Genomic DNA, 27064 nt, shown 5'->3' with positions numbered 1-27064 from the left:
TGGCACTGGAACACGCACATTCACGTGTACACCCACCCACACACACACACACACACACACACACACACGAACAAATAAATAAATAATACAAATTTAAAATGTATTCATAATACATAGAGCAAGGTTTGTTTATTAAAATACAAAGATATTTTTAAAAATTGCGACCATTGGAGGAGGCCAGTGACTTGTCTAAATCTTTGACCAATCAGTGGAGATAATAAAAAGTATCCAAGGGCATTTGGCCCAAGACACTAGGGTGCAGAGTAAACCATCCACAAGGAAGAACAACAGGAGGGTGCATTATTTGGGGTGGTGGTTTAAACAGCAACACTCTGGCAAAGCCGATCAAGGACAAATTCAAAAATAAAAATAGAAACTTCTCACTAAGAATGAGAAAAGAGACAGACCCACAGATGGCGAAGCGGCTTTCCAATCTCCGCAGAATCGTGTACAATCCTGTGCTAATAAACTAAGAGCTAAGTAAGTAGTCTTGGGGGGACATCCCAACAATGGTCATGGGCTACATTGGAAATGTGTCAAATAACTAATCCTTGAAGAGACCTCATGTGAGGCCCGGGTCCAAATACTTGGCTTATTTGGGGGTTGTGGGAAATTTACTCTGTGGTGGTTTGAATATGCTTAGCCCAGGGAGTAGCACTATTTGGAGGTGTGGCCTTGCTGGAATAGGTGTGTCACTGTGGGTGTGGGCTTCAAGACCCTCATCCTAGCTGCCCAGAAGAAGCCAGTTTCTCCTAGCAGCCTTCAGATGAAGATGCAAAAGTCTCAGCTCCTCCTGTACCATGCATGTCTTGACATTGCCATGCTCACATCTTGACGATGATGGACTGAACCACTGAACCTGTAAGCCAGCCCCAATTAAATGCTGTCCTTATATGAGTTGCCTTGGTCATGGTGTCTCCTCACATCAGTAAAACCAAAACTAAGACATACTCCAACTTTAAAAATACTTACTACATCGTTTGCTATTTAGACTTCCTAAGCACTAAGAACCAGGAAAAGATAGCTGTGTCCCCAGATGTGTTGATGAAAATAGCAAGACTTGTCAGAGAAAGCACAATAACAAACAAGAAGGGAAACTAGAGGCAAACTTCACGAATAATTATAACTTAAAGATTCTAAATATGATATAAGTAAATTTAACCCCAAAATATACAACATGCTGGTGGCTGGGGTGGCTGTCATTCAGTGGTAGAATATATGTTTAGTGTGTGTGGCTCAATGACTATGTAAACAATGCTACCATGAACTAAGGGAGACATTGAGGAGAAAGGCATTTACTTTTCTGGTTCTTATAACGAACATATTGTTTATTTGGTTTTACCTGGGTGGAGCAAAGGGGTGTGTGTGTGTGTGTGTGTGTGTGTGTGTGTGTGTGTGTGTGTGTGTGTGTAGGGTATAGGTGTGTGTTTGTGTGCATGCATACATGCAGGTAGAAGTCAGAGATTAACATTTGGTGTCTTACTCAATCGCTTGTCACCATACATTTGAGACAGGGTCTCTCACTGGACCCAGCCCTCATTGATTGGGTAGAAAAGCCACCCAATGAGTATGGGGACCTGCATATCTCCAATCTCCACCACCAACCCTGTACTGCAGGCTGCACAGCCCTGCCTTCTCTTCCCAGCAAGGACTGGGATATAAATTCAGGTCTGTATGATTGTGTAGCAGGAGTTTTGCTGATGCCCATGTCCCCTGGCCCCAATTTGTTTTCTGTTTGTTTTTTTAACGATCACATTTTTTTCTCCGTCGTTGTGAGTTGGCTGAGCGGAGCCGAATGACTCTTCTGCTCTTCTTGTGAACAGGCTCACGTCTGCGGGTGCTTTCACCCAAGACTGGAGCATCCAACCCGGCTTTTCCTCACAAAATGGATGTATTTTTTTTCAAAAGTAATGGGTTTTTTTTCTGGGAGGGAATTAAGGCAATTGTTTTACCCAATAATAGAAAGACTTTAGAACCAGGTATGGAGGAACACACTTGCAATTCTAGCAAGTTTGAGTCCCATTTGAGCAGCTCAGTGAGTTCCAGACTGGACTGCATAGCAAGAACCTGAAAGGGGGTGGTGTTATACTCTAGCTAAGCATAGAAATGAGTCCCAACCTCTCTAGTGAACAGTTTCCCTAGGCGTCAGAACTTAGCAAGAGGCATACCCTCTGACCCAATTCCGATATAAGCAACGTTAGTGTGTTCACTCCAATAAAGGTCCATTCTAGTCACGTCCTCAATAACTAGGCTCTATAGTGATATCCTCTCAACTGGGCTGTGTGCCTGATGCAATCAGTTGCTATGGAGTACAGACAAGCAGCAAATCTAATGTGAGTCAAAATAGGCAAAGCTCATGCCTCAGGGCTTGTCTGTCTGTGTGCTTTGACACCCCACAGGCAATCCACCAGCTGACTGCAAATGCATAAGCAGGTCTGCCCGGAAGACAGCCTCGCCCGCAATGCAGACCTGCAGAGCCGAAAGAAGAGCTGCCATGGGCAGAATTGAGTCGTAGGTGTTTCCTATGCAGCAAAAGCTAATATCTGAAGGAAGCCTTAAGCGATATTCAAAACAGGTGCCCACAATATACAGACAAAGAGCTAACTCGCATCTAACAAGAGGAGTTGCTTGAGTGAGTTTTGGTATATGCATCTGGTAAAAGCCTACGCAGCTATTGAATGACTAAAAGAGGTTTGGGGAGATGGTTTAGTGGGAAAAAATGTTTGCTACACAAGATTCCCAGCACTCACATAAAGTTAAGCATGCTGGCTTATACCTATAATCCCAGAGCTGGGAGCAGAGACAGACAGATTCCAGGGACTAAGCTGGCCAGATCGATGTTCAGTGAGAAACCTTCACTGAAAAATGAAGAAAGAAAACAATAGAGAAAGATACCCAAAGTGTTTCTGCCCTCCGTACATGTGTACACAGATCAAGTAAACCTGTACACATGTGTTCTCATACATGCATACACTACTCACACAGATACGTAGAATCTTGAAAGGTTTTGCTATGAGAAACAATGTTTATGTTGTGGTACTTGCTATAAAAAGAAGACTATAAAGCATTATTATGAGGCTACAGTGTAACTTGTTTTCCTTTTCTTTCATGTCTATGCTTTTCCTCCTTTCTGCATTAATCAGGGGTCAGAGCTCACAGTTACGGAATTGCATAGGAAGTGGAGCCTGGAACATTCCAATCAATGGTCTAGAGACCACTGATCAGAAATTGAAAGGATGATTCAGGCACAGATGTTAGAAAATTCTCCTAGAATCATCACTGTGAAAACAAGATGTATTTGGTTCATGTCAGCATTATGGGGAAGAGCCAAGGGCTGTAGGTCACCACCTCCAAGAAAGCCCCCATGCCACAGCTGACTCAGGAGTCACAAGTACAGCAAGCTTTCCTGGCTTCTCCATCCTCCTCTCCATTCTCTTTCAGCCCCTCTGGTCTCTCTCCTTCTGTGCGTCTTTCTGGCTTGCCCCTTTATTTTCTCATGCTTTGGATATTGTCTAAATCCCTTTACGAAGAAGAGGAAGGATTCAGGTTGGAGAGAGAATTTGGTACCCAAAGATAAACAGTATTCAATGCCCAGCGTATCACACATCACCAGACCATCCCGGTGTTGCAAAAATAAGCAAGAAACCTCTCCAAGCTTACCTCTAGGCTGAGTGAGCAGAGAATGCAGACTCAAAACCCTGCTGAAAGGATTCTGACTGATCCATCCTTGAGCTATCAAGCTGACTCCAGTCAGCCACAACATAGAGATTAGGCCTGAGATAGACAACACATTTGGCTAAGGTCAGAGCACATGTTTGAGTCTACTGCTGGAGGTAACATGATGTCCAACTACAGGATCAGCTCCATCTCTCTCAAGCACCCTTTCTTCCTTAACAGAATGTGTCCCACACTCCCCTCTAGACTGTGTTAAGCACCTGTAAGAACTAACCTTTATCTCTTCTGCTCAAGACCCTCAGGCATCCAGTAAATACATGTGGAACCAAGCAGTAACAGTGACTGCCTCCTCACTTCACATGAAGACCAGACAAGTGGGAAAGCAAGTCATTTAACTTTTCACAAGGCCACTGTGCATTCTAACTTCTGATTAATATGAAGCAGAAACAATGTCATCTTGGAAATAACATGCTCAATCCCTGGAGATAGGAGCTCTGGGGCTTTTGCACAGGGAGGTTTAAGAATCACTGAAGCAGGAGTTAAAGCTCATGACCTTAAAAAGATTTAATCCACGTCAGCTGACATCGCATCCTGAAGCAACAGAGCTTTCCGCCAACCGTGTCATCAGTCCTTAAAGTCCAGGCACACAAGGGCAAGGGGTGTTATTTCATGCTACACTTATTGAGACGCATGGTGTGTGTGTGTGTAGGGAGGTGAGCTTTCCCAACACATCTGTCTAGCACTAATTAAAATGAGTGCTAGGGCCTTCAACAAAGGTCTCCTCTCAAGGGCTCCCAGTAACAGGTACATCTTTATCACTGAGACCAAGGGACTCATGCCATTTATTAACAGGCATTTGTTTCAGCAAACGTCATGGGGAGATGTGGGATGCAGCCATCTCCCAATTTGTACACACTTCTGAGCTGTTGGTGAATACAGCTCTGGGAGGCCGTGGGCAGGGGGCTATGGGTTTTCACACATCACACTGGGAAGACTTCTGAGTACATGAGAAGGTGGTTTGTGGGCTGCCAGCCAAGCTAAACACTAACAAATTTCCTTCTGGCCCAAGCCTGCAAACTCTGGGAAGCCTCCGCCACCCCTGGTCACTGTAATAGACAGACACATGGCATCTTCTACCAATAGCCTCATGAAATGCTTAGCAATATAGCTCTTAGAAAACTAGGCATGGGCTATAGTGCTGAAATCACTAAAGCTGACTCTGTGTCTGACTGTCTGTCTGTCTGTCTGTCTGTCTGTCTGTCTTCTTGTGTGTGTGTGTCTCTCTCTGTGTGTCTCTGTCTCTCTGTCTCTCTGTCTGTGTCTCTCTCTCTCTCTCTCTCTCTCTCTCTCTCTCTCTCTCTCTCTCCCTCTCCATGTCTCCATACCTTTTACATTTTTTTTTCCCACAGGAGAGGTTTATTGTGGGGAAAAAGGGCAAAAGAGGCGACAGAGAAGAAGGGGCAAAGAGAGAGGGAGGTCAGGAGGGTCTGCCTTTTATTTGGGCCGTGACTTAACCGTTTGCAGGTAGAGGTGGACCAGGTGTATGCTGGGATTTCATGGCGATTGCCAAGGCAAGAGACGCGCGGGTCCCTCACCTTTTACATTTTATTTTACGTGTATGGATATTTAGCCAACACTACATCTTTGTATCACTTGTGTGCCTCATGCCCATGAAAACTGGAAGAAAGCATCAGATCCCCCAGAAACTGGAATTACAGACAACTGTAAGTCACCACATGGGTGCTGGGAATTGAACCCAAGTCCTCTGGAAGAGCAGCCAGTGCTCTTAACCACTGAGCCATCTCTCCAGCCCCTGACTGAGTCTCTTCATTACGTGTTCTTGTTTTGTCTGTCTTTGTTTAACTAGCAAAAATTTAATTATGTACATGAGTATTTGCTTCTGTGTATATATGGATACCACGCATGTGTCTGGTGTCCACAGAAGCCAGAAGAAGGTGTTGGGGTTTTTTTGGAGCTGGAGTTAACAGACATAAGCCACATGTGGTTGCTGGGGATTGAGCCCAGATCCTCTGGAAAGGCAGTGAGTACTCTTAAACACTGAACTCTCTCTCCAGTCCACAGAGATTGTTTTAATTATCACAGCTGGATGTGGTGAGACACGTGTGAACTTGTAATACTTAGAAGACCATGACAGGAAGACCTCAAATTCAAGGTCACCCTGGGCTATGTAGTTTGACTATGTCTCAAAAATGACCCCTGACAAAGACTGACACCACTTTCAGATTTGCTCAACATAGGTAAGTGGGTAGAGTTCTTTGGAAAATGCCCAGGAAGGCCCCTCTCTCTCTTTTCTTTATACATTTTATTATTTCTAATTAATTCAATTTATTAACACATGCTCAACAGGAAAATAACTGGAGAACACAGAATTCTATAAAGCATGCTCTGTTACTATTTCCCAACATCTTGTTTCATAGCTGAGGCAAGAAAAGGGTTATAAACTTAACTAAGATTACATACAGTGGTGAGAGGTAGAGCTGGGATTCACACTGAGGCAGGATTCACACCGATGCAGGATTCACACCGATGCAAGAGTCTATGTTCCTTATCATTATACTGTGTTAAATGTGGTGGGTAGAAGGAAGGAAGGAAGGAAGGAAGGAAGGAAGGAAGGAAGGAAGGAAGGAAGGAGGGAGGGAGGGAGGGAAGGAGGATGGGTGCATGGGCAGCCATCTTGAGTGGGCAGAGAGGGAAACCAGAGTTAGATGCATGCTCTGCTGGTAGTAGGGCTCACATGCTTACAGAGATCACATTCGCCCCACAGCCTTTGAGAGTCTCTACAGCCCCTGGTACAGAAAAGCTGTCACAAGGTTCTGAGCACAAGGCCAGAGTCCTTCATCAGACATGAAATGAGCTTTCCAATAAGACCCTCCCAGACACCTAATAATCTCAATTTCTCCTTCCCCAAAGAAATTCCTTCTTGATATGGCAAAAAGCAACTCCATATTGACAAAAAAAAAAATTAAACCCAAAGCCAGCTCAGGACAGTACAGACAGGTAGTGGTAGAGAAAAATCAGACTATAGCTGAAAGAAGGCAGCCATGTGGTGATTATGGCAAAAACTAATGGTGTCTGAGTCAGAGGCAGTTGGCTTTGAGGGTTTCCTCTTCCTCGGCACCAGCTCATGTTTTACGTGGGAAATGGTCACAGGGCCATTATCTGACTATCAACGGATTCAGCTTCCTGGATAAAGAGAACACAGAGAGAAAGCAAGGGAAGAGACCCTGTGTGTTCTACCCCCATGCAGCCCATCCCCACAGCCTCTACTGCTCTGGCTCACAGGAACCCACCATCTCCCAACTCACAGAGACACTGGAAGAGGGTTCATAGACCTTCCTTCAGTCAAGGCCAGACGGTACACACTGCTTCATCAAGCACCCCCACGACTCCTCACCTAAAAAGCCACCCAGACACAGGACCTGTCCCGCAAGGCTAGCTCAACCCAGAAGAAGTATTAATTCATTGATAAGGACACACGGGCTTCTCTAGCTATGCTTTGCCATGGTCAGGTTGGGACATAAAGGCAGGAAAAAAAAAGAGCCTAAAGGGAAAAAGAGAAGAGAGTGGAGTAAGCCAGACGACTGCAGTCAAGTGTAGAACCCAGAGACACTCTTGAGAAAGCTGGACCTTGGGTGGACACATGGGGCCCTAGATGGACACCCAGGTTCCTGTATGATTGTTGAGACTCAATTCGAGTCTCAGCAGAAAGAAATTCTTTCCCCTGGGTTGGATGGGAACTGTGGGCCAGGAGGGTTGCAGAGGGGACAAGAAGACCATCTCCCAACTGCATAAGAAATGCAAAATGGGATAAGTTAGTAATGTGATAATAATCAGTGAATTCCATTCCCAAAGAAATGAGAGTCTATCATGCAGTGCCCGGGAGGCTGAGGCAGGACAATGGGGAATCTGAGACTCGGCCACTACAAAAGAAAGAAGAGAGGGCTGGAGGGAGGAACAGAGGGAAGAGAAAAGAGAAGAAAGAAGAAAATTAGTGAGAAAGGGAGAAGGAAATGTGACATCATTTGATTACTGCCTGGCACACAGTAGGACTAGTGGAAGAATCACTTGTTTTGTTTTTATTTTTATTATTGGCTCTATGGAGTCATACTTCACATGTACTGTATCACATGATCTTCACAATGAGTCCTGAAAGGGGACGTTCTCTTTGATTTGCTGCTTAAGCCTAGAGAAATTGAATGACTTATCCAAGGTCATCTATCTAGTGGACCTGAAATTCAAACCCAAGCCTGTCCACCTCCAAAGGCCCTTGGACTTCATCCTTACTCCATTACGGACAGTTATTAATATTTGCTGAAGAAGTGAATGGCGCCATGGACAGAGGGCTGCTAGGATCCCTCACAAGAACAAGAGACAGACAGGCTCCTCCAGATAAAGCGACTGCACAGGAATCCTGAGAGGGAAAACAAAGGACATTTGCTTTCTATAAAATGAAGTACTAATGTTCACAAAGGGGAATTAAAAAAAAGAGCAACAGGGAGGAACTCCAGGCTGATCTGCTTTAGAAACAAAAATGTAAATCTATGAAAATCCTACTTGAATATTCACATGTCCATGTTGTGGGGAGTCCACGGGATTTCCCATGAGATTTGCTTATACAGAAGTGACCTAGTAGGGAACATGAATGCTGAGTCTTGAGAAAGGCCTAATATCTGAGTCAAATCCCTTCTGGAACCTTGTGTCAGTAACTTACACACTCTGGGTCTCTGTCTTCTCATCTGCAGCAGTTCTGCCAAAAAAGTGGCTAACAGCCATGTGTAGCCACCAAGTATATGGAATTTGTCTAGCTGGACTTGAGACGAGCTGTAAATATGAAGTAGACAGAAACTTGTGAAGGCTTGGTGTTGGAAAATGCTTAATTATTTTAAAATGAAGACTAAAAAGATGGCTCGGCGGTTTAAAAACACTTGCTGCTCTGGCAGAGAACCTAGATTTCATTCTTAGCACCCACACGGCAACTCACAACTGTCTGTAATTTCCAATCCAAGAGACCCAGTGCCCTCTTCTGCCCGCTACAAACACCAGGCACGTACACACACACACACACACACACACACACACACACACACACACACACACATGTATACATATACATATACATATACATATACATATACATATACATATACATATACATATACATATACATACGCATATGTAGGCAAACACCAGGGATGAGAACAGAAGGGATCAGGTGGGGGTGGGACAGAAGGAGAGAGTGCTGGGAGAGACAACTGCAATTGGAGAGCATTTCTGGGACTAGTTCGAAACCTAAGGCAGTGGAAACTCCCAGGAATCTATGAGGATGACCCTAGCTAGTTGGGGACATGGAGCCTGAATCAGCCATCTTCCTGTGCTGTCGCTTTATCTGGAGGAGCCTGGGCACTTGTCTGTCTCTTGTTCTTGTGAGGTGTCCTAGCAGCCTTCTGTCCATGAAACCAGGCAAGACTTCCAATGGAGGGACTGGGACACCAACCCAGCCACGCAACCTTTGACCTAAAATGTGTCCTGCCTACAAGATGTACAGGTATAAAGATGGAGCAGAGATTGGGGAACAGCCAACCAGTGACGGGTCCAACCTAAGATCTATGCCATAGAGGAACCCACTCCTGACACTGTTAATATCCTGCTGTACTTGCAGGCAGAAGCTTAATGTAACTATCGTCAAAGGGACCTCACCCAGCAACTGATGGAAACAGATGCTGAAGTCCACAACCAACATTCGGCAGAGCTCGGGGAATCCTTCCCACCTCCTGGTCTGCCTCATCTAGCCTCAATAGGAGAAGATGTACCTAGTCTTCCTGCAACTTGATATTCCAAGATTGGCTGATATCCACGGGAGGCCTCCGTTTTTCTGAAGAGAAAGGGAAGAGCAGTAGATGAGGTGAGGGTGGGGAGTAAGGACTGAGAGGAGAGGAGAGAGGGAAAACGGAGATGGGAATGTAAAGTAAATGAATGAATTAATTAATTTTTAAAACGTTTCTCTAAAAGTACTAAGTCATCTAATCAATAAATTGGCAGGTGAATTGACTAGACTGTTTTCAAAGGTAAAATTACAAATGGTCAATAAATATTTAAGCTCCTAAAATAATAATAATTTTAGGATAGCTACATGATTTTGGATAGAAAATTATTTGCCATCTACTGAGTTAAACATAGCATCACAATTAATTTCATTTATTTTTTTGACTTGCTAAACATGATTAGTTAGAACTTATAAATTACAGATGGCTTAGTAAGTCAAATGCTTAAAGTATGAGGACCTGAGGTTGACTCCCAGAACCCATATTTAAAATAACAAAAAACAAAAAACAAACAAATACAAACAAACAAAAAACCCTGGTTGTGTTCCTTGTACTGGAAACCTACCCAACTACACAGGATGAGTGAAATCGTGCGTCTTACAGGAAAATTAACTACCTCCAATTTACTAGATCACCCTAATTCTTAACTGTACTTTAAATGCTTATCCTTATACCCGCCAATAAGTATAGCTTCTTCCCTCATCCAAGAACCTTCTATTTATAGGAGGTTCAGGGCATCAAAGAAAACTACAGCTGTCCAAAATACAGAGACCATCAAATAGTGGGGTGGCAAGGCTCAACATCTGCATCTCTACAACATAACTCCTGCAGCTACTGTGGAACATTGTGGAAGCTGTGAGAGGCAGAGGACTGAAAAGCCCACAGTAAGACTGTATCTCACTAATAGAGAACCTACACACATATTATCACAACAACATGGCTGCCTAAACCAATATGGTTGCCTAGATAGATCACTTAGCCCCTGACTACTTCTCACCTGTTTCCCTCTTCCACACCCACTCTGACCCTTAACCATACTGATTGTGTCGCATTAGTGCATCTCCTTAGTACCTTCGTATCACTTATCCCAGAGCCCAGAAGGGTATTTCCCAAAATTCTTCATAGCTGGCTTGTTCTCATCTTGTGTTCTCGAATCACATACCATGTTGTTGGCAAAGCCTTTCTTATATGAAGTCATCCACACTACCTTGTTGCTGATTTTTTTTCATTTAATTTCTCCATGACATTTATCACAAATTGAACTCATCAGTAGTTTTTAAACTGATGTGCTGTCTGTCTTCTTGAAGAAGATCAGCTCTGTAGTATAGGGAGCTTTCCAAGCAATCGCTCCCTGTAAGCCTAGCTTGAGGACTGCATGGCCAGTACCCTGTGAATTCCACTGTAATGAGTGTGTAGATCAGCTGCAACTGTGAAGTGGTCCCTACCCAAGTCCTGCGTCTAGATAAATAGCCAAAGAACTGAAACCTAGCCAACCAGCCAGGACTAGTGAACTCAGGGACCTTGGAGGAGAACCTACAACCACCAGTTTACTAAATCAGTGTGATCTCTAACCACACTGGGAATATTTGTCCTTAAACCTGCAGAGAAGTGAGGTTCTCACTACCATCAAGGAAACCTCCCTTTGCAACAAACAGAGACCAATACAGAATCCACAACCAATCAATATGCAGTTATGAAGCCCCAAACAACTAACACACCTAAGGTTTGGGGAACATTGTAGAAGAGGGGGCAGAAAAGATTGGCTGGGAGTTGATAGAAGCCACAGCCATAAAGTCTCAGAATGTACCTACCCAAACCTGAACTGAACAAGGACAACAGCAACAGACATGCTAAAGTGGACAGAGGAAAGACCATAAGGTTTCAGACCCACAAAGAACTACAGACATCTAAGGAATGCTGTGAGTGGGAGAGATACGTTCTCCAGGATAGAATATACCAATTGATTATCCAAAACCATATGGTCAGCCCTGAAAACATGCATGCTTTATGTGCACTGAGAAGGTTGTATTTAAGTCTATATATGGGGATGCACAGACATATATGTGCATAACAACAATTAATGAAAAAGAGGTCATAAATTGAAGGAGATCAAGGGGAACTTTAAGAAAGAAAAGGGGGGTTATGTAATTATATTATAATCTCAAATTTTTTAAAGAAAATTAAAAAATCAATAAAGCAACAATAACAAAAATAGAGTTGAAACTGGAATCATAAAAAGGTGTTTGTGCATCCCTGTTCACAGGAGGATCATCGCGGTGGCCAGGAACTGGATGTAACACAGATGTCTGTCAAGAAGATGTGGGTTGATCATACAACAGAATACAATCCGGTCTTTAAAAGGAACATGGTTTTGACACACCCTTTATCCAACATGGATGAATCTCAGGAATGTGGTGCTAAGAAGCCAGTTGTAAAGTGACAAACTTCTACCATCCCCCTTCTATGGCAAGTCTAATATGGTCAAACTCTCGGAAAAGTCAGCAATGGTTAGTGGGAACTCTAATGAGGGGAATGGGAAATAATTACCAATAAACAGTTCATGGACTTTGAAAGATCTGCCAAGCAACCATTAACTATACTTTAAATCACTACGCTGTCCACTTATACTGACTTACACAACGAATCTCACACTGTTTTTAAATAATTTTTAACTTTATATTTTTGAGAATCTCACATATAAGTATTAATCATTTTTTATCATCTCTACTCTTCTCTCCATGTCCCACATGTCCCCTCTCAAATTCAAGCCTTCTATAATTGTTACTTTTTAATGTATAGAGCCCACCAAGTCCAGACAGTGTTGCCTGTGTGGATATGGCTGTGGGACTGACCACTTAGGCATAAACAAGCCATCAGGGAGCAGTTCCAAAGAAAACTTATGTCTCTCCTCCAACAGCCATCGACTGCCTGTAGCGTCTTAACTAGAGATGGCGCCTTGTGAGCCCTTCTTCAGTCCATGCTAATTTCAATAAAAAAAAAAATAAAATAAAATTTCTACCTACCGCCAAAGAGCACAGTGAAAAAGCAACAGTTAAACCAGTTAAAAGAAAATTTGGACATTTAGAATTGTTGAAAAGAGCCAAGGAGTCGATGGAGGGCTGTGCTGATAGCATTCCTTCTTAGAGCTTCGCTTTGGAATATGGACACAGATTTGTGGGCCTGAACCCCATGAATGTTACAGAGCAGTCAGGAAAGAAGACAAACATTGCCAGCCACAGTCCTGCTCAAACTTTCTATAGATCTGTCCTGAGAATACACCTTGGCATTTAGACAAAGGATGCTATCCATGCGCTAATCAGCTTTCTGTTACTATAAGGAAACACTTGAGATAATTAACTGATAAGAACTAAACGCTTATCTCAGATTAGAGTTTTGGAGCTTTCAGTCTGATTGGGCTGTAGTTGTGGGTCCGTGGTAAGACATCTTATCACAGGGAAGCAATGGCAAAGCAAGAGCACAAAAAGAGAGGGTGTGGTCAGACCCCAAATCCCCCGCAAGCATGTTCTCAAAGACAGAAAGACATCCTAATAGCCCCACCTCTCAAGGCTTCCACGGCTTTCCAGTAGTCCTGTACTGGGGACCAAACCTTTCACTCCTGAGCCATTCAAGGACATCTGAGACCCAAATTACAGCAATCGGAGCACTGCTTATCACGAGAAACAGAAAGCTCCTCTTGATGGCCACCCACAGGGGAGTGCTTAAGTAAAGGCTGCTAAGACAAGAGGTAGAGATGCCATCGCACAGAGCAGAAGACAATGATAGCTAAACTGAAGACCCAGAGACTTCTAACGTCACAATAACCCCATCCGTGTAATGAAGAGAGACAGCAAGGGTGCACACCGTGGCTTTGTGTCTTGGTGGGGAAATCTGATGGTGTTCTGTGATCGTACATTTTGTTTCTACAATGAAAAAGGAAATCGTAAAGAAGAAAATACACCAGGAAAAATGTTTATAAGGAAACCCTAAGGGATTCCAGAGAAAATTCTAGTACCCTGCTTCTTTGACTAAGAGTAAAAATTATAGCACAGGCAGAACCCCCAGTAAGGAACAGAAAATACAGAACTTCAGTTATGTAACTCAGAATGACCTGCTGAGGCTGCCAGCCACCCACAGAGACCCAAACAGATCTTTTGGAACTCAAACCAGGGCAGAGAAAGCACACACACACACACACACACACACACACACACACACACACACACACACGTAATGGGACTCACTGGAAGATGAAAGATTAAGGATGCAGAATCCCAGAGACAAAAAGCATTCAAGACAGCAGGCAGGAGAAAATGTTCCGCCTCTCTAATACCAGCACAGGCCTTGCAGTGGGGGTGGGGGTGTTGGGGGGAAAGCTCTCAAGGCTCATTCCCCACCCCTCCTGTTAGGGAGCCCCTATAATTAAGCTAATACCAAAAGGAAGGAGCTCTTATATTTAGCTGTCAACTCTGGGAGCCTAAGAGGTGAGTCAGGCAGTTCCTTTAGCAGAGAGACGTAAAGACCCAGGGGCCTGTCGCCTGACCTGCTGCCATAGTGAAGCCTGAACTGGGGTGGGAGACACATACTTGTGTACCATGTGACTCCATCAAGACTAGGGACGAATGACACTAATAGTAACCAGTGGCTTGTCCTGGATGTCAGACACTGTTCTTAATGCCTTACCTCTGTCTCTACCCACTCTATCAGGGATGTGCTCTAAGACTTCCCCTCCCCCAGCGGTCACTTGAAACCGTCGCTGCACCTAATCCCAGCTTAAGGGGTGAGATACTGAGACTATCAATCCAATATCCAAGACAGAGAGCAAGGCCTCCCCTAGGCAAGTCACATATGCAGCATGGATACCCTAGAGAAAGAGATTCAGTCGTGTCCTATACAGGATGGAGCAGGATGGCATGATTTTTTCCATCAGTCCACTAAGAACAGCACACTATTTAAAACCTGTGAACGCTTGTTTATACCACTTTCAGACGATACCTCAGAGCTCACTACAGGTAGCTAAGGCCACAATAAAAACATCTAAACACATATAACATAAAGGTGTGTGTGTGTGTGTGTGTGTGTGTGTGTGTGTGTGTGTGTGCGCGTGTGTGTGCATGTGCTTGTGCTTGTGCATGTGTGTGATAGGCACACACACACATACCAATCTAATCATTATGACCATTCAATAAGGAAGGAATTCATCGTCGTTGTCACCGCCATCATCATCATCGTCATCGTCATTGTCATCGTCGTCATTGTCATCGTCATCATCACCACCTCTGGTTTACATATTAAAAGAAATCTGAGAGGTTAGGGGCTAGAGAGATGTGGCTCAGTTGTTAAAAAGCACTGGCTGCTCTTGCAGAGGACCCATGCTCAATTCCCAGCACCAATAAGACCCTAATAAATGTCTGTAACTCCAGTCCCAGGGGATCCACTGCCCTCTTCTGGCCTCTTTTGAGCACTACAGGTGCATGGTACACATGCAGGCAAAACCACCACACGATTAATTTTTAAATTATTTTCCATCTGAGAAGCAGGTTGTCTAGAGTCATCAATGGCAGAGCCAAGATTTGACGTCAAGAGGCGGGGCCTTCAGAGTCTGTTATCTGGATCACTACATGCTCTCTTGAAAAATCTAACAGCTTACCCACAAGGCTGTTCTCCAGATCAGCACGACATCTCTTTAAAAGAGACACATCTCAAGAAGCTGCAGGAGAGCTTGGGGCTTCCCCTCATCACATGCCATGAAAACGAGACAGACTACTCTCCAGACCCATACTGTGTGTCTGCGGCCTGTGGTGCTCGGTCTGCTGTTTCATAAAACTCCCAATATATGGAAATGGGCCATCACAGGAACCATACTTCATCCAACCACTACAACCAATCCACTACCCTGCCTCATAAGTTAATAAACTCTAAAGCCAAAAGGATGGGCCTCACTGCCCCGCATTGGCTGACCACTTGACCCATTACAACGCCAACAATCTCTCCATACGCCCGTCTATAACGTAAGGCCGATAATAGCATTTACAGTCAGCAACCGTTTCTCAGAGATCCCCTCTCCCAATTCACTCCCTTGCTATTGTTCATTGTAAACCCCAAGCAGAACTCACCTTGCTTCCACGGTCACTTGCAGGCCTGTGCAGAGGAGAGAACTGTTAGGATCACCCACCCTGCCTGTCCCCTGCTAAGGAGCCACATTCTGACTTCTCGTTGGGCTTCTCCCATGCTTTAAAGAAAGGTTCCTCTTCTTGTACTATGTATGTATGCCACAGCCGTGTCTTTCACACTTTCATTTGCTTTACTGATGATTTTTCTGCAAAATGCCCCCAGGGGTAGTATTAAAGTATTGTCTAGTGTTCGGAGAGCAAGAAGGCAGGGGTGGCGTGTTGAAATGTGTTAGATAAGACATGAGGTCTGAGAGCTTGGTGTCAATGATGTACGTTAAATGAAGTGTCTCTAAAGAAATACAAGTTAAACAAGGTTATGAGCCGGCTTATCCAATGAAGAAAATGTGACCAGAGAGTTCCTGGAACCCAGCTGTCTGTTCCCCGGGCACAGTGGCTCTGTATTCAGAACCACTTGCAGTTTGCAATGACTTTATAGCTCATAACTCCTGCTGGTAGTGAGAACTGATCATAGCTCAAGCTGCTAGGAGTGTCACAGTAACCGATACCGTGAAGGCACGGAGATGGTGCTTTGATGCACACTGGGCACGGTGTGGGCATTTCTCATCAGCATTTACACTGATTCTTAGCTGGAAAGCTGAGGAGCTGTCACAGAGAACTCAGGCCCCATATAGAGCCGCTTTCTCGAGGGGAGCAGGGCAATTGAAATGTCTGCAGAAACAGCACTGAGGCATGAATGACATCTCTGACAAGCCCAGGTTTAATACTGGATTAGGCTGAGGGAGACTTCAGGGAACATCCGCAGGGTTGACTCCCCCAGGATCTATCCATCTTCCCTTGCCTTTCTTAGTTTTCCTTCGAAAGCATCACATGGGTTCTTGATGACGTCAGTAGGGCTGTGCTGGTCACATGACTCAAGATAGCCAATCACAAGCTCTCTTCCTAGAGCTCATATCTTAATCTGTTAGCCATCCTGCCAATGGTGCCTTGAAGGAATGAACTGGACCTTCTTTGGCTCCACTGCTTTGGACAGCCTTTGTGTTCGTCTCTCGCCTCACGGCTCCCGTTTCTCCCACAGCTCTCTACTACTACAGTCCCTCCTGTTCAAGCGAATCAGAATCGTAATTTTTAGAGGAATGTGGTTTTTTTTCACCACCCATCCTGCCACTTTAAGACTCGGTGGGGGGGAGAGAGAACTGCAACAGTAACCACTTTCCCCAGCAGAACGCTGTGCTCATGGGTGGTCTCAGAGGGGACGTAGAAGAGGAAACACAGCTGTGAAATACCCGGTTCTTAAATTAGTTTGTATATAATGTCATACCAAGCGTCTTGGCTACTTTTCCCATGGTGTAGGATAAGGAGGATAAGATTCGATTTGGCTCTTGATTTTGACGGATTTCGTTATCATGTCAAGAAGGGCATGGGAGAGCTCAGGCAGTGGGAGCGCAAAGGCTCCTGGGCTCAACTTGGTGGGCAGAGCGCTGAGGCCAGAAACAGACGTTCAAAGTGAAGAGGCAAAGAAGACAATGCCTGATACCCAGTCCTGACCTGAACATACATCCCGCGTGCCTGTCCATCCTCACACCCAGGTGTCCATGCACACACTTGTGCACCCCCATACAATGTGAACACAAAATACACATACCCATAGCATCCACAAATAGACATAAATAAACAAGTGAAAGGAAAGGTACCTAAATTCAGGGTTTTATTGTGACAATCTCTCATTATTAAATGCGAGTTTTGAGATCTATCTTAACTTCCTTCAGTTTCATCTTAGAAAGATTGGATCCTTGAACAATCACTACTGAACTCCGCTTAAAGATGCTGCTGGGCCACTGCTCCCCTAGCCTGTCTTACCTGGAACATTTCTGACAGAGTACTTGGAGAAAACCAGCAAATGAGTCAGGTTTCAAAAGAGCACCCAGACAGGTCTGGTGGAGCACGCTTAGAATCCAGCCTTTAGGATCTGAGGCAGGAGGATAGAGGGTGTCAGGGCAGCATGGATGGCAGAAGAAACTGTTGAGCCCTTCAAGTAACAGAATGCTTCTAACCAAAGCAAGCCTGAGGCCTAGGAGCACATGCCCAGCTCAGGGCACCATAGAACTAAGGACCTTTCAGGTTACTCTGGGTCACTGGAGGCTTTCTTTAGGCCAAAGCTCACTGAGTTAGCAGAGGAAGAGGCTAAAGGACAGTAGATGATTTCGGTTCAACTGAAACTTTGTATCTACATCAGTGATAAGAAATTACTGCCCACATTATAGTTGGCCAACCCAACACATTGTTGCTTTTAAATTTCCCATCAACATTTTAATTTGTTTCTCCTGGAAAAGAAAGGAAGGGAGGGAAGGAAGACATGTACTGGGTCTGTATTACTATACTGGCAACCACTAGCCTGAACTCAGTAGTGGTCATTCTATCAAGTCAGGTACAGACCCTGGGCTTTGCCACAGTCCCCATCACTCCCTGATGCCTCTGTATTAACAAGACTGATTTATCATCGACAAACCGCATCATATTAGCACTGGTGTTGCCCCCATGGTACAGTTAAAAGAAAATAGACCACATCTCAACGAAAGACGTAAAGGCTGTATTCTACATGGACATGAATCAGCAAATTCTCTATTTTTTTTTTCATTTAAGTGGATAACATTCTTAAGGTTTGTTTTCAGGTCTTTCTTATACCTGTTTAAGATAGCTGTCTGGCTCCTGGAGAAACAAGGATTTGAACACCTAATCTAGACGATGGGCAGTCTCTATCAGAGGCAGGATCTAGCTGAAGTACTACATGGGGTTTCAGAACCTGTTGTTTACAACCACGAATAGTGACTTTTTTCCTTGTTGTGACCAAATACTTGACAAGAAGCAACTCAGGGTGGGCATTCATTCACAGTTTAAGGGGCTCAGCCCATCCTGGCGGAGAAGGCAGAGCAGTAGCAGTGGGTGGTGGTTGTGGCAGTGCAAGCTTACTCACATCTGGACAGGTTAGACAGCAAAGCCAGGACAGGAAGTGGGCCATGGCTGTCAACCACAAATCCCACCCCCTGAGACCCACTTCCCCTAATGAGGTTCCACCTCCAAAAAGTACCACAACCTCCCAAAATAGTACCACCAGTCCCAGACTAATTATTCAAGCTTATGAGTTTGAGGAACATTCACACTCAACTCAGAAGAGACAGGATGGAACACTGAGTCACTTGAAGAACTCTTGGTACATCATGGGATGGGACTCTATGTAGTCATTTCTTGAAATGTTTATATGTTCCAACATGGAAGTCAGACACTGTTGATATCAGAAAGCTGTGGAATGGAATGTTGAGCCTACTGTGATTTCAGTAGCTACAGGAGGGGATGGCTGTAGGTGTTTGTTTGTTTGTTACAAGCATAGAAGAGCAGTTTTCTCTTCCAACTTGGAAAGTCTAGGGTTCTGTGAAGTTTCCACATTCATGACAGCCAAATATAAGACCAGGAAACAGCCAAGTGGTTTACCGAAGCAGAAAGCAAGAAGCTAGAGGAATTAGGGGTAAACAAACTGGGGAGTATTTAAAAACAATAATAGTGGTGAGACTGTGTGGGAGTGTGCGTTGGACAGAATTAAAAAGCAGGCAAAGTGAGCCAGGCAGGACAGTGTGGGATAGCAAACTGAGATAGAGGACTACGTGGTCAGCCTAGGAGATATAATGAGACAAGAAGAGAAAGAGGAGGAAGGGGAGGAAGAACAGAATGAAAAAGCAAAGAGGAAGGGAAGGGAATGGGGAGAGGAAAGATAAGAAGAAAGAAAGAGATGGGAGGGAACAGGAATGAAAGCCCTCGGAGCAGAAGGACTGCAGCCACCTCAAGTTGGCATGCTTTGCATCTCTGTCCACTCCTGGCAGAATTCCCCCCTTGCCTACAAGAAGGAATCTCATCTAGAGTGCCTTCCATGACAAGAGGCCCCAGCCATAACTGGCTGTCCCCAGGCCAGGGAAGGCTCATTGATTTATTCCAGAACCTTGGAATTAAATCCAAGAGCAGCTATGTACGCCACTTGGGAAGTGGGTGAAGGATGTAGCCAGAAAGAGCAGTGTTTACAGAACGAGCCCAGAAAGAAAACTAACAGAGGCTCTCCTTGATGGTTGGTTGGTTCTATCCATGAACCCAGAGGACCCCCCCCCCGTTCTTCAGTAACGTATCCTGACCACCAATAACAATAGGAGCAATAACATCTCAGAGATGTTTCCTATCTGCTCAGTAATAAGTGTTACACATGCATGAAATCATCTACTTTTCCTGAAAACCCCAGGAGGCAGTTAATACTCATTATACTACCTCCTCTTTTTTTTTTTTTTTTTTTTTTTTTGCAGGATAGGAAGCTGAAGCACAAGGAAGTAGCCATTTCCCAGAAGTTAACCTGGCCAAAGTGAGTTTCTATCACTTATGTGAATGTCTCCTTTGAGATGCAAAAGGCCTAGTGGACTCAGGGGAAGGCAGCTGCCCTGAAGATGCTATCATGGGGACATTGCCAATTCCTGCTAATCTAGTCAGCGGACCATTTCTTGGAACAGGGGTAGCTATTGTTCCAGGGCCTGTGACAATAAGAACCATGATGGTCCTTTTTCAGTATCTCTTGAATAACTGCAAGTGTTGAACACCCACTGAGTGGCAGCCACCATCTCAGAAGAGGAAAATAGAGAACATGATAGAGCTACAAGCTAGAAGAGGAAGATGCTCTGACCACCCAGGTGCAGGTATCGCATGAGAAAGTGAGGAAACTAAGAAGCTCTAGAAGGGTAGAAGGGGAAGGCTTGGGGAAGCGACACCTTCCACTGAAAGAAATGATAAGAAGGAACCAGTGAGTAGCACCATGGAGGGGAGAACACACAACTCACTGTTTGTCCTCTGGCATTCGTGAGGACACTGAGCAGCAAACCGATCCTGGTGAACTCAAGCACTAGATACCAGGCAGAGAGGCTGCAATACAGATCCTCTATCTACTTGAATACCTTTGTGTGGCAGGCACATGGACAGAAAGACAGACACAAGTTAGCCCTCTACCCCAAGGGCCTCGGAGGCTAGGTAAGGGAGCAGTATGTCAGGTTACAAAAATGGCTTTTGCAAACTCTGCCCCAGCCCTGGGGAGGCAGAGGCAGGTGGATCCCTATGAGTATCAGGTCAGCCAAGGCTACATGGTAAAACTGTCTCAAAAACAAAAAACAAAAAACAAAAAAAACAAAAAAACAAAAAAAAAACAAACAAAAAAACAAAAAACAAAAAAACAAAAAAAAAAGCAACCAACAACAGGGAGGAAGGAAAGAAAGAAGGTGGGAAGGAGGAGAAGGAAGGTCGGAAGGAGGGAGGGAAGAAGGGAGGGAGGAGCAAACTCAGATCCTTGTACTAAAATCACCTAACTAGAATTTCTTAATGTAGCTGTAATTATTTCATAACATGGCTATAGACATTCTGTCGTGACTAATTATTCATGATGATACTGTTTTTCTTTCCATAGGGTAATAAAATTTTTCTTCAGAAATGTTTTAGAACAGTAAAGCCTGAAACCATTTTTCAAAAAGATTTCTCTTTTGAGAGAAGACAGTATGGCAGCTTGGATGGAAGGTCCCCCGTAGTCCCAGCATTTGAAGTCTTGGTCCCCAGTTAATGGCGCTGTTTGTGGAGGTTCAGGGGGCAGGGGATGGCATTAATGAAGGAAGTATGTCACTTGGAGGCCAGCTTTGGGAGTTTAAAACTAGAACCGTTTCTAGTTTGACCTCTCTGCTTCTTGCTTGTGGTCCAAGATGTGAGCCCCCATCTTTTTGCTCCTGGTGTCTTTACTTTACCATCATAGATCTAATAATCTTCTAGAACTGTAAAGCCCAAACAAATGCTTTCTTCAGAAAGTTGCCTTGGTCGTGATGTTACCATAGCAACAGAAAACTAACCACCACAGACAAATAGTCCATGACAAGATCATCACTGAACAGCAGAATATTAGGGAAGACTGAAATCTGTGGAAGAAATGGGCGAATTCCAGACTAGCCAAGCTACTTATTAGTTTATTATGACTAATAATTAGTCATAATAGCTAGCATTATTATGTGTTAGTCAGATTTTGCTATGTAACGCTGCAATAACAAGCAGCCCCAAGCATCTTCAACACTTAGTTCTTGCTAACACTACATGTCATAGTAATTTCCTGTGGTGCTGATCCATATGCCTTTTCCATCCCAGGAAATGGCCTTTTCTTAGTCGTATGGCAGAGAACAAAGAAAGAACAATACCCATGCCAAGCAATGGCTCTTAACGTTTCCAAGTCGATGTAGAATATGCCCCATTAGACCACTGTCTAAAGCATTTCCCATGGCCAACCTCCACATCAGCAGAACAGAAAACCTCATTCCTCTTGCAAGTGGACACTGTAAGTCACAGAGCAATGGGTATGAGGGGAAGCAAGCAGCTGAAACGATAGACGATTCGCCACAATGACACTGGACAAACCACTTCACCTTTGTTTCTCCGTCTCTGAAATGGGCACAGCTACTTCAGAGTCAAGTCCAACAAATAGGAGTTCTCTGCCCTATCTCACCCACTGAGATCCATTGTTATCTAAAACCAGACTTAGAAAGACCACAGGAGACCAACTGTGCTCAGAAGTTTGGGGGTGAGAGTTACGAAGAGGAGACTAGAAGAGAGATAGAGCCCAGCACGATACACAGTGTTCCCAGGCCATGCGCATCAGAGAGAGAGCTCAGAGTTGGAGCAATAAGGCATAAGGAGAGACGCTGTCTTACAAAAAGAAAAGTCCACGCTAAAGGAGAGATCACGGGTGTTTTCAGAATGACTTGCTTCTTCAGATTCGTGCAGCACTCGTGGTCAAGCTTAGTGAGGGGGAGAATCATTCAAAACCCAGGCAGGGGGAAAGTGGGGGAATTTCCAAATGAGTCGGGGTGGGAGGTAATGGGGAAATGTTTACTCCCTTCTCAGTCCTTACGTGAGAACTTGGGCTGCTATGGTGCCAGAACCACGACAAGGACAGTGGGTTCTACAGAGGTACTATTAGACTGAAGCGAAGGGCAATCACAACCCACTCTGTCGGCCATGCTGGCCCTTGACCACTGTGGCCAAGCCTTGGTTTCCCCTGTGTGCGCGGTGCACACTGCCTTCCACTAGCCACAACTGCATTAGCCTTATCCTACCATTTAGTTGCCTCTTACCCTGAGTTATGACGATTGCCTCACACACAGCCAAAAAGCAAACCCAGGTAGACGTTAAGGTGAGCATCCTCAGGACCTGTGCCACCTGTCACCACTTAATGAAATGGTACGGCACAGGGGCTTCTTAGTTCTGGCACTAAAGAGAGAAGCCTGGAGGAAGGTTCTACGAGTCAGCACACTACAGTGACACAGCCACTGAGGACACACATTCTTGAGTTTAAAACACGGCACCACCACAAGCAAGTTGAATTTCTGATCCTGGCATTATCCATCTACCGATCCGAGGCAATAAACAATGCACCTATGAGGTAAAATTAGGTGAGATGGTGCACTTGCTCAGTCTAACCCTGGACCCAAATAAATGCTCAGTAATTAGAAACTCTTACTAATGCCAGAACAAAAGCTCTTGCGTTTCAAAGCAACATTTGCCCCGATTCCAGAGGTGGTAACTCGTGCCTCCTGTGGAAGTCTTGCATTTCATTTTTGGTTTCTATGTAGGGTTTTACTCTGGGGAAGCTGTAGAGTTCATCTCTCCTGGCTCTGTCTGTGAAGAATTTGCAATTCTCTTCTAAGACCCATAGAAATGCAGGGTGAAGAGGCAGGCCCTGTACCACTGATCTCCATCCCCATTCCTCCACACTGAATATTTGTGTTTGTCCTGGTTCGTTTTCATCAGCCTAGTGCCACTCCAGGGTCTGGAGCAACAGTCCCTGCCTATTGGTTTAGCTTTGGAAGGTTCAGAGTGTTGGTCTATGAGTCCCACTTTCAAAGTGGGAAAACAGAGGCTCAGTAGAGTTAAGCATCCCACCTTGTGCAGCCAAGGGCTGACTCTGAAAGCCCAGGACGTGTAGCTACTTATATAGCAATTTCTAAAAATGATAAATGTAGGTGGACCACAGGATATTCCAGCAAAAGGCTCTGTCCACATACAGGGAGAGCCTCAGAAGGCAAGCCCAGAGGGTAGGCACCTTTGCAAGATGCATCCCCATTTTATGTATGGAGGGCATTTTTTAGCAATCAAGTTCAGCCCACCCTCCTGCTGGAGGGCATGTCATCAATTACTTGGAAATGGAATGAATAATTAAACAGACTGCTCTCTGGAGAGCTGAGTGTGTGGCTCCCAGAGAAAGGCTAACAGTGACTGTTGACCTGTGTTTTGGAGCAGTTTGCTATGTGGCTATGTCTCCTCGTGGAGTGGCGAGAGGCTGGTGAAAATAAACCAGGACAAACACAAATAACCAACAGGGAGGGCTGGAGGTGTAGCCCATCAGCAGAGAGCTTGCCTTTCATGCACAAGGCCCTGGGCCCCATTCCCAACACTGAAGGCAAAAGCAGCAAAATAGATAACAAAACCTGCTGGGAGAGCAAGAAGAGGCTGGGGGAGCAAGAAGATGCTGGGAGAGCAAGAAGAGGCTGGGAGAGCAAGAAGAGGCTGGGAGAGCAAGAAGAGGCTGGAGGAGCAAGAAGAGGCTGGGGGAGCAAGAAGATGCTGGGAGAGCAAGAAGATGCTGGGAGAGCAAGAAGAGGCTGGAGGAGCAAGAAGAGGCTGGGGGAGCAAGAAGATGCTGGGAGAGCAAGAAGATGCTGGGAGAGCAAGAAGAGGCTGGGAGAGCAAGAAGATGCTGGGAGAGCAAGAAGATGCTGGGAGAGCAAGAAGATGCTGGGAGAGCAAGAAGATGCTGGGAGAGCAAGAAGATGCTGGGAGAGCAAGAAGATGCTGGGAGAGCAAGAAGATGCTGGGGGAGCAAGAAGAGGCTGGGGGAGCAAGAAGATGCTGGGAGAGCAAGAAGATGCTGGGGGAGCAAGAAGATGCTGGGAGAGGCAGAGGCTCAACCTCACCGCCAGTCAAGGCAACTGCTCTCTGACATAAAATGCCATGCCCTTCCCCCCCCCACATCCCCTGTATTGACAGAACTATGGAAGTCTGATAATGTCAGAATCTTGGAAAGGCACAGTGACACAGGAGCGTGCACGTGCTGTTGGTGTGAGGGGACAGCAGCTCAACCACTATGAAGAACATTTGGCAAAAATCTATTAAAAGCTGAATCACGATAGCCCATGGCCAAAACATTTTCAGGAACCAGAAAAACACTTACATATGTGTGAGACGTGTGTAATTCCAGAAAGGACCATAAATGTGCCTGCACCAAGAGGGGCCCTATGCTGGAGAGACCCACTCTGCAGAACTCCACAGAGACAGAGTTTACCTACACATGGCTTCTGGCAGTAGAGGGGGCCTAGGCTGGGGCATCAGAAGAGCCAGTTAAAAGGTCTTTCTTCTTAGCCGTGGCGTATAATTTATTTTAATTGACTTATACCTTTGTATCTTTCACAGACTTTTTTTAACTACATCGAGACAATTCACCTATGTCTGGTCACAAAGCACTAACTCTAGTGTCAGAAATAAATGTGACCATGATTACAGACATAGGCCTGAGGCAGGTCCCACTCCTCACCTCCCCTACAAACCCTTAGGTGATTTCTCTCTCCAAGAAAACTGTGTGCCACATCTGGCTTGGGGGCTGTCCTAATGGCCTAGAGGGGTTAAGGCCCTTCCAGGTGGTGATAATTAACATTTTTAGTGTAGGTAATTTACAGCCATGACATTAACTGCTGTTCTTACACACTTTCAGTACAGTGTGAACAGAAGCAAAGGCCTTAGCGATGGAGAAAGAGGGAGCTCCCGGCTCTAGCATAAAATCAAGAACCAGGAAGAGGTTCTGAACTCAGAACAGGGGGTGCGTGGGGAGGGGTGAGATGATACAATGTTTCAAACAGATGCCAGCATGACAAGACAGTTTCTTCTTTACTGGGAGCTTAAGCCACCCTTCTAGGACCTTCACTGCGCTCCATCTAACCTCAAGGGCAGAATCTGTGTCCATGTGTGTAGAATCAGACCTACCTATGGCCATAGAGGGGAGCAACTGGCCACTGACGGGCACCAGACAAAGAAATAAGCACGCCACCAAGCGCTCATTCTGAGCTGGGCTGAGTGTGGTAGAGCACACCTCCAGGAGGGTGGGGGTTCAAAACCAGCCTGTGCTGTATGGCAAAACTCCACCCCATCCCAAGGCTATTCTTTCTAAGCCATATGCTGTCTCTTACACTAAGAAATCTCAGAGACACAAGTCATAAGGCATGCCCCATCCCCTACTTAGTGATGGAGGACCAGCGAGGACTCTGCCTTCGTCTCCAGAAATACGGGGTTGGCTCAAAGAGCCTTTTCTTCCCCCCTGAACTTCTCATGATCTACAGTGATGGCTTTGTGAGTTACACTGGTGGTTGCTTGTACATTCACTATCTAGTCTCCACTAGAAGTTCCATGAAAAACCTGGACTTGCTCTCTGAAGTGGCTCTGGGATCTGGCCCACAGTAGGTGCTTTTCTAGTGCTGCTCCATGAATACTGTATAACCTGGAAAATGAGAACACCTCCTGAAATAGTGAAAGAAGCCTGACAGAGCGCCTGGCAGGAGGTACAGCTTACTAACAGATGGTGACTAAGAGCGGGATGAGGAATGACCACGCTGGGAGCCGCTCCTGTTCCCAGTGAGCATACAAGCCTAAGAGTTTACCAGGATTCTTTGCTGTGACTTTGTGGATTCCTTTCAAGTTATAATTCCCGTGCCTGCGGTCCTTCAGTGGGAAAGGACCCTTTTACCATGTACTTGACCTTAGCTGTGAAGATACTCTCTATTAGTAACTGGCTGGTACAGAAATAAGTCCTCTAACTTCCTCTTTTATTTAAAAAAGGTGTGTATGGGGGCCGGAAACTGAACTCTGAACTTCCTCCTGCTAACCACAGCTTACTACTGACTTTTACTTTGGTGAAAACACTGTCAGATAAATAATAACCAGTCTCCTGCAGGTTTCTATGCACGATTTCTTTCTGGAGTATTGCTTACTGCTTGCGACCTTTATTCAGTAAAGGAGCCTGTCCAGCAGTTCTCACTGGAAAGAAGTAAAACTTGGCTCAAGGCCACCGTGAAGCCACCCACCTGGGCCTCGGGCTGCTACTGTTCACTGAGCGGGCACTCTCCAAATGACACTGAACCCAACCAACCCTCAGGTCTCAAACATGTGTCTGCTGTCACAGACCCTAAGCAGAGGCCCCATTTGCTAGCTTCGAAGCATGGGAATGACTCAATCATCTGGGCATCAATTCCCCCCAAGAAAGAGCTTGTTTTTTGTATGGTCAAGCAAGATTCAGCCAGATTTCTCTGTGGAGAACAA

General features: G+C 45.1%; 1 protein-coding gene across 4 annotated transcripts in view; it reads right to left on the bottom strand.

Annotated features, from left to right (window-relative positions):
* Positions 1–27064, bottom strand: part of Prkcb (protein kinase C, beta) — a 331347-nt gene that overhangs the window by 282167 nt on the left and 22116 nt on the right. For 2 of the 4 annotated variants that reach the window (NM_001172305.1, NM_012713.4), the window contains exon 2: positions 6478–6482. The exons of the other annotated variants lie outside the window; for them this stretch is intronic. In NM_001172305.1, the coding sequence (NP_001165776.1) occupies positions 6478–6482 (5 nt within the window). The remainder of the gene's footprint in view (positions 1–6477; positions 6483–27064) is intronic. 4 annotated transcript variants of the gene reach the window in all.

This window comes from Rattus norvegicus, chromosome 1 (assembly GCF_036323735.1).
Source record: "Rattus norvegicus strain BN/NHsdMcwi chromosome 1, GRCr8, whole genome shotgun sequence".
Classification (NCBI taxonomy): Eukaryota; Metazoa; Chordata; class Mammalia; order Rodentia; family Muridae; genus Rattus; species Rattus norvegicus.
This window is presented reverse-complemented; position numbering and strand designations above follow the sequence as displayed.